This window comes from Natrix helvetica (genome assembly GCF_964273705.1).
Source record: "Natrix helvetica genome assembly, chromosome: 1".
Taxonomy (NCBI): domain Eukaryota; kingdom Metazoa; phylum Chordata; class Lepidosauria; order Squamata; family Natricidae; genus Natrix; species Natrix helvetica.
Genome location: NC_138548.1, coordinates 288,500,985 through 288,517,820, shown reverse-complemented (window position 1 = coordinate 288,517,820; position 16,836 = coordinate 288,500,985). Strand labels below are relative to the sequence as shown.

At 42.7% G+C, this 16,836-nt stretch overlaps 1 protein-coding gene across 4 annotated transcripts in view; it reads left to right on the top strand.

Annotated features, from left to right (window-relative positions):
* Positions 1-16,836, top strand: part of GEMIN5 (gem nuclear organelle associated protein 5) — a 43,395-nt gene that overhangs the window by 23,905 nt on the left and 2,654 nt on the right. For 2 of the 4 annotated variants that reach the window (XM_081935014.1, XM_081935012.1), the window contains exons 20-27: positions 1,635-1,772; positions 2,177-2,324; positions 3,381-3,500; positions 4,565-4,775; positions 5,334-5,591; positions 6,228-6,390; positions 13,745-14,258; positions 15,035-15,131. In XM_081935014.1, the coding sequence (XP_081791140.1) occupies positions 1,635-1,772; positions 2,177-2,324; positions 3,381-3,500; positions 4,565-4,775; positions 5,334-5,591; positions 6,228-6,390; positions 13,745-14,258; positions 15,035-15,131 (1,649 nt within the window). Of the gene's footprint in view, positions 1-1,634; positions 1,773-2,176; positions 2,325-3,380; positions 3,501-4,564; positions 4,776-5,333; positions 5,592-6,227; positions 6,391-7,965; positions 8,121-13,744; positions 14,259-15,034; positions 15,132-16,836 lie in introns of those variants that run through there. The other 2 variants (XM_081935013.1, XM_081935015.1) reach the window with 2 other exon arrangements.

Below are 16,836 nucleotides of genomic sequence, written 5' to 3'. Positions count from 1 at the left end.
AATTAGTTAGTGCTTAGGACAAACGTATAACAATAAACCAGGAAAACATAACCAGACTTTCTATTAGGATTCAACACTAAGCTATAGTTGCAGTCAGTAAACCAACAAAAACAGTTTCAAATTATTTTCTGCTCTAAAGCATACTTTATTGCTAATCAATCTCACAACATCCCTAACCAAATGGTAGTTTCTTTGGCCTTCCAGTCTCTACATCTTGTTTCTGAAGGATTTAATTGTGGCCTCAGAAATCTTCACTGTATTCTCAGGTATTTTTTGGAGTTTCATTGTTGCCCAACATACCCTCCATTGTCTCCTTTTCCTTTTTCTTCCATCTCTAAGCCCTCCTCAGTATTGGCTCTGAAGTAATCCTGGCAGAAGGTTACCATCCTATAGGTCTCTGTTTCATAAAGTTGAGTTATTTTGGTGATCATAGGAAGGAATTAAAACACATATTCATATAGAATTTGATTTTTTTTAATATACTATAAATGCTGCTTCTAATTTTAATTGAATGTTGGTGACTTCTGTACTGGGTAATCAGATATTTAAAATTGCAACTCTTAAATTTTTGGGGGGGTTACTTTAATTTAGTTGAATTATCACTTGTGAATGACCTCTGATTAGATAATGATTGTGTTTTTCAAGGGACAATTAATACTACACTGACAGTGTGCTGTAATTGTTAAGAAGGTGGGCTGGCACTGAGGAGACTCAGTTCTAATCCAGTCTCAACCACAGAAATTTGCTGGGTGCCTTTGCACAATTGACTAATTAATTAATCAATTAATTAATATTTAACAATTAACTATTTAATATAATTAACTCTTGAGAACCAGTGAAGACACCAGGCAAGAAAGCAGCAGATAGTGAATTCTAGTCCTGCCTTAATCATGAAAGCCAGCAGATGTCTTTGGGCCAGTCACACTCTTTCGGCCCACCTCACAGGGTTGTTGTCGTCAGGGATGGGTTGCTGCCAGCATTACTGCAGGTTCGCTTTGCGTGCACAGTTAACTGCAAATTGTTGCAGTTAATGAAAAAATAAAATAAAAAATAAGCCAGCAGCAGCAACCAGGGAATTATTTCGGGGGCATGGCCAGCCTGCCATCCCTACCAGTTTGATGACCCAGTCCCAATTTCCACTACTGGTTCACCAGTGCGAACCGTAGCAACCCACCTCTGGTTGTTGTGGGGAAAATACGAGGAGGAAGGCGTGTTGGATGTTTTCCATCTTGAGTTATTTATAAACATAATAAAGACAAGAGACAAGTAATAGGGAGATGAGTAGTTTAGAAATATGAAATGTATAAAGAAAGAAAGAAAATAACTCTCAAAATAGTTCAACTGATAGGGTTGTTATTGTGAGGAAAACGGGGAGGATTTAATTTTATCAGGAAAAGAACTGAAATGGCAGAAAGAGTTGAATTAGGGGAGAAACCTAAAACTTATACAACAGTATAGCAAATAGAAATTACATAAATAGTCTTTGGATTCAAAACGTTATTAAATTGAGGCAAGAAATAATACCACAGAATGAGTTGCAAAGTATAGGTGTATATGGATTTTCTTGTTACTTTTTAATGATGATGCTGTACACATTGTTCAGAGCATATTGAACATAATGCTTACGCCCACAGGAAAAAGTCATTTAGGAAATGGACACCCTGAGCTATTTCAACAACTCATGTTGTGGAAAGGAGATCTTAGAGGTGCTCTTCAATCAGCTGCAGAAAGGGGAGAACTGACAGATCAACTAGTGGCCATCTCACCAATGGGTATGCATGACACTGAAGAAAATCTGCTATTTTGCATCCAATACTAGGCAATATTGTAAAAATGATGCGTTGTTCTAAACTACTTCCCTTCCTTAATTTAAAAATCTTACATTGGTTTTATACTGCAGGGCCAAAGTAGCTGCAGTGGAAGTAGTCAGAAGTGTCAGGCTAGGATTGGAGAAATTCAGGTTCAAGTGTGGAGTTGACTCTGGAATTCAGTGGGTGTTCTGTAGTCATTCCAGCCAAACATATCTCATGGGTTCAATGAGATGAAATTTGGAGAGGGTCCTCCCACCCAAGTTTGAATAATAATAATTTTAAAAAGTAGAATGTAAATGCAAATAACAAATCATGTGTTTATTTCTCTCCATGTTTATTTATTGTTGTTCCCCTCTTCCCTTCAGCTGGCTACCAGGCCTGGGCTTCTACTGTAGAAGCTTTTGCAAAGCAGTTGTGTTTTCAAGAGCAGTATGTCAAAGCTGCCTCCTATCTCCTTTCACTTCATAAAGTATATGAAGCTGTGGAACTACTGAAGTCTCATAATTTTTTCAGGTTATTACAGTGCTATTGTTTCAATTAGTTTTGTTATAGAATTGAGAATCTTTCTTTTTGGAGAAAGAATTGATTATCTTCTAGCTTTTAATGGAAATTAGAAGAACCGGGACAGCACGGTTAGCATTATAAAGGGATTATTTTATATCAATTTAAGATCATGTTTACTGTTATTAATTTCTCCTGTAGTCTATTATTTAACATTAAAATGTGTGTATCTAGTTGTTTTGTATTAACAGTCTAATACTTCTCTTTATTCCAACTGTTTTTATACGGGAATCAACATTAGATAATTTGATCCCATCTTCCCCACATCCAATGATGTTTGTGGAGGTATTTGTTTATAAATTTCCATTAATACAAAACCAAGTGGATAATGGTTGTAAAATGAAAAGATAATAGGAATTATGTTAAAAATAGGAAAATATAATTGCAAAGTAAATCAATGAGTAGGAATACTTCAAAGATGTATATTTCATGTCTTTTGATAAAAACATTTTAATGGCAGCTGATAGCATGTGATTGAATTCTAGATGAGGGATGTGAGAAATGTTTGCAGTTGTGTTCTATAAAAAGTTGATACAGTTCCTTTAATTGCATTTAATAAAATCAGTAATTAGTTTTCTCTAATCCTCATTTTTACTGAGAATAAGGATTCTCCCATTTTGCATGGCTCAGGCTAATTAGATTGTGTGTGTGTATGTGTGTTTGTTCATCAAGCAGATATTTCTGTATATGCATAAGCCGTTGTGATTGAGTTACCACATACAATTCCTTTGAGGTAATTCATTCACATATTCAGCTAAAAGTCATAATCTGTTAATTTAAATTATAAAGTACCAGCTCGCTTACATGTTGCAAGAATAAGTTGGGCATGAATTTGTCTTTAAAAGCAGAGGTTGGGTGCTGCCCTGCTGATTCTTTCAGCATCTTATTGGGGAAATATCACAATAATTATTTTGAATTTAACTTGATTGTCACGGGAAAGAGATCACTATGCTAATGTTAAACAGTGTGATTTATTTCAAACTAGTTTTCTCTCTTCTTCTGTCTCAGAGAAGCCACTGTAATTGCCAAAGCTAGATTACATCCTGAAGATCCAGTTCTAAAAGATCTGTATATCTGCTGGGCAGCAGTGCTAGAGAAGGATGGCCATTACTCTATGGCAGCCAAATGGTATGAGTTGCTAGAAAATATTATTTCTTCGATATATTGTGGTTACTTTTCTACTAAGCAAGATATTCTCTCTCTCAATCTCTGTCTAAATACAGAGACAGAGAGGCAGTGTGTTTTTCTATGGGAGTCTTCAAATAGGCAACATAAGATATAGGATGAAATAAATAACACAGATTACTGTGTTATGACCTTTAGAAGGATAAAGTGCACTAGTTGTTTATTACTTCAATCAGGCTAGAAATGTCCAGATTTTGTCTTTCTAAGGAATTTTGTAATGTCAAACCTAACACTGCTCTTCCTTGAATTAATTGAGAATGATATTCCCAATCCATTATAAGTTACTATCAACTTTTTTCTGGATTTGACGGTGTTTTGCACCATCTACCAACTGAAATTCACTGGAAATTCAGTTGCAAAGAATACTTGGTAACCTCTCAATTCCTCTTAATGGACAAAGCAGATATTTCCAAGGCGCGAAATAAAGACATAGAATTTAAAATCTATGAATTTTGCCAGAATTTGCAAAATGTGAACCATTTTGTAAGTAAACATGAAAATGAGTGATCTCAGACATGATAGCAGTCTTCCAATACTTTGAAGGGCTACCACAGAGAAGAGGGCACAGACACTAATTACTGTTAAGGCACAGGTATGAATAGTTACCCTTCATTTCCATGTCAACCTGTGTGTGTCAGCTTTAGTGTATACTGTATTATTAGCCCAAATATTCAAGAATATGCAAAAAAATTTAACAGGACCATTTTATTCTTTCCTTTATTGTCATGCTTTGTATAATTTAAGTACAATGACAATAAAGATTACACTATTGTGCTATTTTATGTGGTTTAACAGTTTAATTTGAGTCACATTACAAATTTAAAAAAATGTGATTTGTTTTCGGGTCACTCATATTTACTTACAAAATTGTTGGTGTCTTATAGCAATTTTTGTGAGGAGAATGTAAACCTGTGAGCACAAGTATAAGTGCATTAAATAAATATGCTTAATGGTTAAATTTGATCCAAATTAAACTTTAATTCTTTGTATAAATGGTTTCATTTCAGTTACCTTGGAGCTGCCTCTCCCTATGATGCTGCTAAAGTACTGGCTAAAAAAGGAGATATTACTTCACTTAAAACTGCTGCCGAATTGGCTCTGATAGTTGGAGAGAACGATTTATCTCTGTCCTTCTCCTTGAGATGTGCCCAGGAGCTTCTTTCATCTAGGAATTGGGTTGGTGCACAAGAGGTTCTCCAGCAGCATGAGAGCTTGTTGGTCAGTGAGCATTATTTATATTATGTCAGACATAGTTAACATGAAACAGTCATACATTGGGTTAAGGATAGTACAGATCTTGAAATTGCTGCTGTCTGCCAGTCACAAAACAGTGAACCTATAATTCTGCACATAGACTGGTTTGGGTTAATGATCCTGTATGCGTAAAAGTTTGAATTAACATAAACATTTGCCGTATTACTGAATATTACATATTGTCGGTATAAAATGATTCTTTAATATAATCTTTTGTTTGTATATAAAACAAATTTTTATTCCTCCATCTAGTTTCCGTTGCAACAAGAGTTTGCTGATCAGTATATTTTGTTGCTTCTAGAGTGATTTATTTTTAGCTCTTTATTTTGTTAATAATCTTATATCTATTTTCAACCAAATGAGAGGCAGTTTTGTCTAGTTGTTAAGGCACCAGGCTAGAAACCTTTAGCCATGGAATAAAAATACATAAATATGCACACATACGTTTTATTATTATCATGTTTTGAGAGAACAGTTTTCTCAAAATGACTCCTTAAAATGTGTTTTTTTTTTCACTTAAAGGGGCAAAGGTTGGTATTCTGTCTTCATGAATTGCTTCACAAATGCCTCAGTCAACAGAATCCAGTGGGGACTCGATGCCCATCCACACCTTGTTACAACAGCTGGACCACCAATGAAGATCTCCATTTCATAGAAATGGTTATCAATGTATGGCAGAGTGCATTGGGTGTGAACACAGCTGAACAGTTTCAGAACACATTTGAGCAGCTGAGAACTCTTGAGTACCCTCCTGCTACTAGCAATACGCCTCCCAAGCAGGTAATTTATTTATGACCTTTGTGAGTATAATTTTCAAATGGTAGTATGTGGTGCAGGGACATCAAAGGAATTGTATTGGATTCACAACAGTTCCTGACAAATTCAAAGTCTGTCTAGAACATACATTTGAGCAGAGGACAAAGGATTTAGTTCGGCCTTCTGCAATGTGCAAAAAAATCAACTAAACCAACCATAGAAGGTGACTGTGTAGCCTCAAGCCTTCAAAAATAGAGAACCCCCAAACTTTATAAGGTAGATTGTTTCAATTATTTTATAGCTCTTAACCTACTGTTTCCACTCTAAGTATATATGACTATGAAAAATGTTTCAACATATTCCCTATAGTTTCCCCTTAAGATACCTGTACAGAGGTAACATGTGTCCCTTAATGTTGTCTTTTTTTTCTTACTAAACATCTCAGGTTCCTTCTGCCTGTCCAATAGGTTTTTTTCCTCGAGTTCCTTACTCCTATTCATTTATCTTAGTTGTTTCATTCAAGCCCCCTTTATAGCAAATAGCACATTAAAATTGTTATAACGGAAGCCAACTGATAATTACCCATAGGTTTTTGCCGTTCCATCCACTCCCATGAATTGAGACATTTAAAATCTATCTTTATTTTCTTTCTTTTTCTAGCTGATGTTCCACATTTCCCATGAGTTGACCCTAGCATTTCTTAGCCTTCAGATGTCTTTCTGGGAGGAAACTGTGAAAGCTACCTTAAGAGCTGTGATGCGCAGTTATGACGCTGGAAACTTCAATCTTATGCAAGAGATATGCAACCTCTGCTTCCCTACAGGTGATGGCTAATTTTTCCTTGGTCTCAGTATTTCCATAGGTCCAAGAGTACAGCCTCCAGTTTTAATAATCTATGTTCATTTTCCTTCAAAATCTTGGTGGATATGAGGCAACAGTATGGTAGCTTTTCTGCCTAACTTTCCCCCTACTACTGAGCTGTGAAAAACCTCTTTGAATTGCTTTGTTAAATGGGAAAAATGAAATGAGTTCAGGAGTTGAGAAGGCCAAGAAGGCAACAAGAAACATAATTATGGATTTATGATGTCTACATCACTGTGTTGCGGGTTCCAACTACCTAGGATAATGTTTTCCTTGGAGGCTACCAGATGCCATCAAGAGTTGTTATACTGTAAAATTGTATGAGAGCAGAGATTCTGGGGACTACTTAATAGCACTCATATTATGGCACAAAACTTTTTTTCTCCTTGGGTAAGAATTCTGACCAATTCCTGATCCCGCTAGAGCCATGATGGCGAACCTATGGCACGCATGCCACAAGTGGCACGCGGAGCCATTTGTCAGGGCACGCAAGGCGCTGCCCTGTCAGCTGGCTAGCGCGCATGCGCGTGCTGGCCAGCTGAGTTCACCTTTTTAAAAGCTATTTTTCGCCTTCCCCAGGCTACAGAGGCTTTATAGGAGCCTGGGGAGGGCGAAAAGAGCCCCCCCCCCCCCGGAGGCTTCAGGGACTGTCCCTGAAGCCTTCGGAATGCTTTAAACCACCCTCCGAGCAAACCGGAAGTGACTTCCGGGTTGCTCGGAGGGTCGTTTTAAGCGTTCCGAAGGCTTCAGGGACCGTCCGAGGCTTCCCTAATGCCTTTGGAGCGCTTAAAACCACCCTCCGAGCAACCCGGAAGTCACTTCCGGTTTGCTCGGAGAGTGGTTTTAAGCTTTCCGAAGGCTTCAGGGAAGCCTCCGGACAGTCCCTGAAGCCTCCGGAGAGCCTCCAGGGGGTCGGGGAGGCTCTTTTCGCCCTCCCCAGGCTCCTATAAAGCCCCTGGAGCCTGGGGAGGGCAAAAAAACATGTAAAAATTGGGGGGGGTTGCGCGTTGTGTGCGCATGCACACTGGGGTGGTTGTGCGTTGCATTATGGGTGCGGCACGCCCGCACTCGACCCCCCTGCCCTCCCCCCACTTGTGGCACGCGAGCCAAAAAAGGTTCGCCATCACTGCGCTAGAGCATCTCCCCCCCCCCCCCACTTTTCAATAGTTTGTTTTGAGAGAAAACCATCACTCTGCTTTTTGAGGAGAAAAAAGTGAAGATTCAGTTCACATGGTCGTCATTCTTTAAACAAGTCTAATGAGACATTCTTGATCTCATTTTCTACCTGCAGGCAAGATTGCATAAAAACATGAGTAGTATGGCTAGATGCTTCTTGGGTCACAAGTAGAAAAGAAAGACACACACACACACACTGCCTCTGTTGTTCTCCTGCCACCGGCATTCAGCATGCTGCCCCCAACCCAAAAGAAACTTCATGATCAATAGGCCTTCAGGAACCTATCCTCCATGAATGTACCCAAACCCTTTCTAAAGTCATTCCAGTTATGCCTGCCATTTCTTGTAATGAATTTCACAGGAAATGGGCATTGGTTACTTACCTCATACGCCCTTTCTCGGGACGGTGGAAACATCATCCAGGCATGGGTATGACTCCATCTGATCCAACTGGATCTACAAGCATTAAAGACATACCCACGAGGCTCCTCCTACCCAGTTTAGACGAAGACGTGACTTGTAGACCTGTTTAAACAGTCTAAGATGATAGATATTATCTTTCCTCAAGGTAAAAAAACAGAGAAAAATCAAGGAGTAAGGCATAAAGAAAGTGTGAGGCTGGATGATGTCTCCACCGTCTCCAGAAAGGGCGTATCAGGTAACCAACACCCATTCTCCTAGTATGTGGAGACATCATCTAGGCATGGGACATACCAAAGCCAAGCTGTTCCATAGGGAGGGTCCTGAATAGAATTTAATAATCCTAAGTAGAAACTACTCACTGCAACACACGCCATCCGAAAGAAGCATCAACTGAGGCATATCTTGTCAAGCTTGTAGTGGCGGATGAACGGAGAAATAGTAGTCCACGTGGTTGCTCGGCAAATTTCTTCTAACGAAGCCTGAGATGACCAGGCAGCAGAGGCGGCTGCGCTGCAGGTGGAGTGCGCAGTGATATGGGGCGGAATAGGCAGATAAAGTGCGGAGTAGGCCCTAGAAATAGCAGCTCGTACCCAACAACCAATGTCAGAAGAGGCAGCTTTGGAGCCTTTCTTACCTCCCGGATGGAACTTCACAAAAAGAGCCTCAGAGCGCCTGAAAATGGCAGTTTGTTTAATATAAACACGTAGAGCACGTCACACATCAAGGTAATGCCACTTACGCTCCAGACGATGAGATGGTTGAGGACAAAAGTCAGGAAGCACCAGTTCCTGGGCTCTGTGGAATACAGAATTTACCTTAGGTACAAAAGCTGGATCAAGGTGGAGGACAACCTTATCTGGATAAAAGATGCATAAATCTTGTCTGATGGACAATGGCGCCAACTCGGAAGTATGTCTCGCCGAGGTTATGGCTACGAGAAAAACCACTTTTAAGTTTAAGTCATATAAGGACACAGAATGTAAGGGCTCAAAAGGAGTCTGAGTTAAAGCGTCCAGGACTTTGGAGATATCCCAAGTTGGGAACCTTTGTATTGTCAGTGGCTTGATGTTTGTGGCACCCCTCAAAAAGCGATAGATAAGCAGGTCATGAGAAAGGGACTGAGTGGAACCTAGTGACAGAACGGAGGACAGGGCCACAACCTGGCGACGGAGGGTATTTGGCAAGACTCCTAGATCTAGCCCTTGTTGCAGGAACTGTAGAATATTAGGAATAGAAGCCTGTAAAGGAGTAATGTCTTGTCTCTGACACCAAACAGAACTGTGTCCAAGTGGCATCGTAAATACGGTTAGTAGAAGAGCGCCTGGAGACTTGAATTGTGTGAATGTCAGTGGATAGATTGGCAGTCCTTAGAGCCTCCTGCTCAATTTCCAGGCGGTTAGATGTAACCAAGGAAGTTCGGGATGTTGGAACGACCCTTGTATGAGCAGAGAGGGAAACTGAGGAAGTTGCCATGGAGGAGTTACCGAAAGGTTCAGCAGATCAGCAAACCAAGGTCTGCGGGGCCAGTGAGGAGCAATCAAGATCAGTTCCGCCTCCTCCATCAGCATTTTCCATATTACCCGCTGTATGAGAGGGATCGGGGGAAACGCATACAGAAGGCCTGGAGGCCACTCGCACCTCAGAGCGTCGACACCCTCCCCCCCTGGAGTCACATAGTGTGCAAAATACCTTGGCAATTGATTGTTGCCCTGGGAAGCAAAGAGGTCGAGAACCAGAAGGCCGAACCTGACCGACAGTTGTTGAAAGATTCGCCGATGCAGGCTCCACTTTGCCGGGTCGATGTGCATGCGGCTGAGGTCGCACATGTGCTCGGCCCAGAGAGACAATAGGTGGTCTCCTCCCAAGACCCCAGTTGGAAAGATAAGGTCATTAGATGCCGGGATCTTGTCTCCCCTCTGCCGGTTTATGTGCGTTTTGGTAGTGGTATTGTCCGTAAGGACGGTTTGTGCTCATTGGTCACGAAATGTTCAAATTGAAGAAGAGCCAGAAAGACAGCTTTTAGCTCCAGCCAGTTGATACTGTTCCTCTGGTCAGAGCGTGACCAAAGGCCTTGGGCTGTGTGCAACAGAATGTGAGCTCCCCAGCCTTGCAGACTCTCATCTGTGGTTAGAGTGATGCGAGGGGGGGGTCGTGAAATAGAGAGCCCTGTTCCAAGGCAGGGGGAAAGCCACCAGCGAAGGGACCGGCTTACCTCTGAGGTGGGACGAACCTTGTGCATCGAGCAACTGCAGTCTGCCTTCTGATATGGTAGCAGAAACCATTGGAGCTGGCGACTGGAATCTGGCCCATGGGACGATGTTGAAGGTAGACACCATTTTTCCCAGAAGTTGCGACAGGTGAATGAGAGGAATCTTTGGATGACCTCTGATGGATGAGACGAGATCGCGAATGCTCACCTGCCTTTCTGGCGACAAGAAGACCTGTTCCAGAGAAGTGTCTATCACTGCCCCTAGGTGCGTGAGGCAAGTCGTGGCTACAGATGACTTTTCTTCAAGTTGACCAGGAAGCCATGTTCTTCTAGAATCTGAAGAGTGATCTGGACATCTCTGTGTACTTGGTGGAGGGACCTGGACAGTAACAAAATATCATCAAGGTAACAGAGAATTTTGACTGGCATAGTTCTAAGATGGGCCATCAGCACAGCAAGGATTTGGTGAAGACCCTCAGGGCAGAGGACAAACCAAAAGGAAGGGCATGGTATTGAAAATGATTTCCTGCATAGGAGAAATGGAGGAATTTCCTGTGATATGGAAAAATAGGGATACGGAGGTATGCCTCTGTGAGATCCACCAAGGAGGAGGTCATGAAGCCGATTGCCCTCCAACTCCCCAAAGTCATAGGCACTATAAAAAGGAGGGAATAAAACTCCTGCCCATGCTGGTCAGGGGGCACCTCCTCAATGGCCTGAATTTGAAGGAGATGGCCAATTGCGAGTTCAACCAGAAGTCTTTTGGTAATGTCCCTAGAAACCGGACATAGTACAAAAGTCTGCAGGGGACTGGAGAGAAACTCCAGGGCAAGGCCAAATCGGATGGTACGCCTGATCCAAGCATCGTTGGTGATGTCGTCCCAATGATCAACGAAAGCTGAAAGACGGCCCTCACTTGGGAGGTCCCCGATAGAATTACTTCTGCTTTCGGAAGGAACGGTTGGAGCCACCCTTGAAGGGCCTCCTGTAGGAGAAACGCTGGGAATTTCTGTTGGATTTGCCCTGAGACGGAGGGCCCTGTCTCGGGGGAGCCAGGCATTGAGGACACAGGTAGGCAAATCCCCCATCCTTCGAAAGGAAGACCTACAGAAAAAAGAAGAGGGTTTAGAATCTGTTTTGCGGCTGGCAGAAAGAAGCACCTTTCGCTGGTCCTTGGACTCTACTAAGAGAGGTTCCAAAGGTGGGCCAAAGAGCAGACCAGGAGAAAAAGGAGAAGCCAAACACCACTTTGCTCTGACCTCCGCTTGCCATTGCTTCAACCATAGAAGACGTCTTGTGGTGACTGATAACGCCATCGACTTGGAGGAGAAATGAGCCATATCTAGAGAGACATCGGCAGCGTATTCCATTGCCGCTTTGAGCTTGTTGATGTCCTGATGAGAACGGGAATCAGCAGGAGGAATTATGTCCTGCATCTGTTTCAGCCAACGGAGGGCCGCCCTGTTGAAAAAAGAGGCAGAAGAGGCGGCCCGGAGTACCCATGCGGAGGACTGATGACCCTTAACTAATGACTGTTCAAAGCATTTGTCCTCAGAACGGAGAACGTCCTCTGGAGCATTAGAGGCTGCATTGGGTGACGAAAGAGAAACCACAGGTAAGTCGATGGAAGGGACTTCCAAAAGCTTAAAAGAGCTCTGAACTGACATTGTACAATTGTTTGTCCAGTATAGAAGGGAGAGGTCCCACCCCCGGAGATGCCCACTGATTTTGAATTACTTCCAAGAACAGCTTTGGGGAAGGAACCACATCCTTTTTGACAGATGGGCACGAAAAGAGTGGATCTGTGGTGTCAGACTTGTCAGCCTCTGCAGTTGAGGATGGATTTGAGGCCGGGATGCCAGAGACCTTTTTGGCCTTGAATAAGAGGGAGCGAAACAAGGCAGGTTTGAATAGACCCATTAAGGCCGAAGGGGCAGGTGTCACGTCCTCATTATCCAAAAGATCGGAATCACGGGTTACCTGTTCCTCAGGGTCGTCAGCAGAAGGCCGAGAAGTACTTCCAGGAGCCGCCCCTTGAGAACGAGAAGAGTGGCCTTTGTTTGACTTATTAGACGTAGAACACTGAGGGGTGGCAGTAGCAGGTGCCCGATGTTGAAGGCCTGCAGCAATGCCTCGTTCAATAGTCGCTGCTATGATGTCAGCCATATCATTAGGATTGACAGTAATAGTTCTGGGGGAAGGAGAATCCACATCTATGTCCGGGGTGACACTACCATCCCCTTCGGAATCATACTCCCCTTGAAATCCAATCCCATCCTCAGGGTTTAAGGGGGAAGCAGGAGTGGAGATATCCCCATCAGTATCAGTAGAGAGATCTTCAGTAGGATTGATCATTACTTGAGGAGAAACCAATGGGGCAGAGATAGGAGCGATGCAATGCTTGGTCTTAGATGTGGCCTTTTGTGGGACAGAATCTGAGGCCTTGTCACAGTCGGAACCAGGAGTAGCTATGCTGGGGCCTCCTGAGATGGAACAGTCTTAGGGGCATTAGGAGGCCTGGCTGTAGGTGGCTGAGAAGTTCTCTTTTTGCTCTTGGGCTCAAAGGGGACTGAAGGAGAAATAATGGCTGGAGAAGGTGGATTATCCCCCTGTACAATAGTACTCTTCTTGGTTGGCATTACTCACGGTTGAGGAGAGCATCTAAAATGGCCACCGCAGGCTTCCTGCCAAAACAAAATGGTCACCCAAGTAGATAGGGCCCTGAGGAAGGGCTGAGGGAGCGAACTGACAAATTGGCTAGTTCGCTAATTAAACGGCCACCTGACAGTCAATCTGAAGCCAAAGCCGATAATCGGAGCGAAGGAGGCGATCGGAACCAATTTAAGTCCCCCAACGCCTCGCCCAACAAAAGGCTGCTCTGAAGCAGCAAATACTAGCGGCGGCATGTGAAACGCCCTGCGCTCCAGTGGGTTTTCTGGCAGGGTCGCTACAGCAATCTGCGGTTTTTCGAGCGGCGCAGCTGCAGCGATGACAGAAGAGTGTTAGAACCTGAGGAAAATCTCGCAGGCTTGCCGCTGAATCTCTGCACGATGGCAAGCGCAAGATAGGGAAGGCCTGCAGCCCCCAAAGGGCCAATCAGTCAAATACAAAGCCAGAGGAGTTAAACTTGAAGAAAGAAGTCAATTAAAGAAATTTAGAAGTTTTTTGCAGAAAGTTAGATTAAGAACGAATTAATTAAATAGGAGAGACAGAGACACAGCTAATCAAAGGATCGACTGAGTCTAAGCTGGGTAGGAGGAGCCTCGTGGGCGTTTCTTTAATGCTTGTAGACCCAGACAGGTTGGATCCTGACGGAGTCATACCCATGCCTGGATGATGTCTCCACCTACTAGGAGAATTGTATGTTTAATATTGAATCTATTGTATAAACTAAAACTTATCTATTTTCCTTATAGTGGCAAAAATTCATAACAATGCAATTCTAAACATTGGGTTTTGGAAAAAGATTGAAAAGCACAGTATTCCAACTTATGTTTGTCTTGTTCAGTAGGCTGCAATCATGTAAGAGACCACCTGGACAGCAGAAATCCCGAGAGCATAGCAGCTTTCAGAAGTTTAGAAGCATTTGTGGCTTATGGACAGCTATACAACCTGTGGTGGAATTCCCCTGAGAATGCTGGCTTAGAATCCCTGGAACAAACCTCTGAAGCTCATTCTCCTACTACCCTTGAACGGAACAGTATTAATACAGTTTGTTTGACTGAAGAAACTGTAACGAAGCCCACCAAGACTAAATATCCTTTTTATGTGGATTCCAATGGAGTTGCCTCAGAAACTGATTTAGCAGACCATTTCAGTTTAGAAGACAGACAGATGAAACTGAGAGGATGTAAAGTGCTCCTTTCAGAAGAACATGCTGAAGTCCAGAGTTTACAGAGGGATATTTCTAGAGTTCAACAAAGTTTTGCAGAAATGATTCATGAGCATCAGAAAACCAACTTCCATCAAAGTGCTGAGGGGAAGGAATTAGAGGCTAAATCTGCAATAAACCAGACTCTGAAGTAAGATTTGCTAAATAATTTCTGTAAAAAGCATCACGTTCAAAAGAAGCAGAAACCCACTGTGCTGGATTTGACTCATACCTGATGTAGAGTACATTAGCTTTTGGCATAGTTGAGATTCCTTATTTCTTTATTTATTTCTTATTTAGCCGCCTGTTGAGATTCCTTATCTATTCTATTCTATATGCATATTTCACCGTATGGTGAATTTAATCTCTAGGGAATATGCATTAATAAGCGGCATGATAGCCTAGTGGTGAAGACACTCACCTCCCATTCGAAAGGTTGAGAGTTCAATCAAGCGGCAGATGTTTCTCTCCTAGGGTGCAAAAAGAAATCTGCTGCAAACTCCGCAGGGTGTCAGGAAGGACTAAATTAAGGAATACAGGATCGTAAAAGCGGACCTTGCCATAGTGCAGGAATAATGCTAGGAAGATGTAGGGAATATACATTAATGGTTGATAGCCACGCTGCTGTGGTCCTGAACTCATACATTTTCAAGGAGAGCTTTAGCTTTAAATATGTACTATTCTAAGTCCAAAAAAACCCTTAAGCGTTATCAAAAAGCTTTAAAGAACATACAAATGCCCTATTTCAAACATAATATTGTTTGGATTGCTTTTGTATGATTTGTTATATTAAAAAATTGAAATGACTTCTCTATATGACAGAACTATTTAATTTCTTCCAGTTTCACTGCCAAAATATATATTGTAAATAATTCATTATGACTATATTATTGGAAATGAGATATTTTAAATTTAATCTCTTTACAGTAAAGAACAAAGGAAGGAACTAGCTTCTCTGCCAGATCTGACAAAGCAACTTACAGAGGCAAATCAGAAACTTGCAGAATTTCCAGAAAGTATGAAGGTAAGAGATTCTTTTTCAGCAGTGTTTTCTCTACTTGCCATGAATGTTGCTTATTGATAGTGGCAATCTGACGAGGAAAAAGTCTAAAAATTACATAATCTGAACAATTTAGGAGAGGTCTACATCTGAAGTGATTAAATTAAATGATTAAAATCATTTTTTTGCAGATTTGTATTTCTGGTCTTTTTTCACGTTCAGACAAAAAACATATTTTAGAATAACAGAGTTGGGACCTTGGAGGTCTTCTAGTCCAACCCCCTGCCTAGGCAGGAAACCCTACATCATTTCAAACAAATGGTTATCCAACATCTTCTTTAAAACTTCCAGTGTTGGAGCATTCACAACTTGTGATTAATTGTTCTGTCAGGAAATTTCTCTTCAATTCTAAGTTGCAGCTCTCCTTGATTAGTTTTCACCCATTGCTTCTTGTTCTACCCTCAAGTGCTTGGAGAATAGTTTGACTCCCTCTTCTTTGTGGCAACCCCTGAGATATTAGAAAATATTTGTTATCGTATTTCCCCTAGTCCTTCTTTTCATTAAACTAGACATACCCAGTTCCTGCAACCGTTCTTCATATGTTTTAGACTCCAGTCCCCTAATCATCTTTGTTGCTCTTCTCTGCACTCTTTCTAGAGTCTCCACATCTTTTTTACATCGTGGTGACCAAAACTGAAAGCAGTATTCCAAGTGTGGCCTTACCAAGGCATTATAAAGTACCGTGTTTCCCCGAAAATAAGACAGGGGCTTATTTTCTTTTGCCCCACGAAATATGGCCTTGGGTTTATTATAGGGGAGGGCTTATTATTTTCTGGGGCAGGCGAGAAGTGAAGCGCGCCTTTTACCTTTCCAGCTCCGTCGCGTTCCTCGCCATTGTGCTCAGGGAAGCGGCTGGTTAAAAAAAAAAACCTTCTCCCGAGTTCAAACTTCTTGAACTCGCAAGAGGTTTTTGTTTTTTTTAACCAGGGCTTCCCTGGACACAATGGCGAGGACTGCGACGGACCTGGAAAGGTAAGAGGCACGCCTCGTGGCCCAACACCACCCACCTTGCCCCAATGGTAAAGGCAGCCTGCCTAGTTCCCTTCCCTGCCGCCCCTTGAGCGAGGGGTGGCAGGTGGGGGGAGGAGAAGCGAAGCGCGCCTTTTACCTTTCCAGCTCCGTCACGTTCCTCGCCATTGTGCTCAGGGAAGCGGCTGGTTAAAAAAAAAAAACCTCCCGAGTTCAATCAAACTTCTTGAACTCGCGAGAGGTTGTTTTTTTTTTACCAGGGCTTCCCTGGACACAATGGCGAGGACTGCGACGGACCTGGAAAGGTAAGAGGCGCGCCTCGAGGCCCAACACCGCCCACCTTGCCCCAATGGTAAAGGCAGCCTGCCTGGTTCCCTTCCCTGCCGCCCCTTTAGGGTGGGGGGGCGGAGAAGCGAAGCGCGCCTCTTACCTCGCTGCGTTCCTCGCCCATTCGTCCAGTGAAGTCCCTTGTAAAAAAAAAAACCTCATGAGTTCAACTACGGAAGTTTTTTTTTATTACAAGGGGCTTCAATGGGCGAAAGGGCGAGGAACCCGAAGGAGGTGTCAGTCTCTGGTATCTCTAGGATATGCGTCTGTCTTCTTCCCCCCCCCCGCCCCCCTCGCTAAAGGGACATTGATGAAGGGAAGAAGCCAGGCAGCCATTACCATTGGTGGGGTGGGAGCTAGGACAGCAACGCGC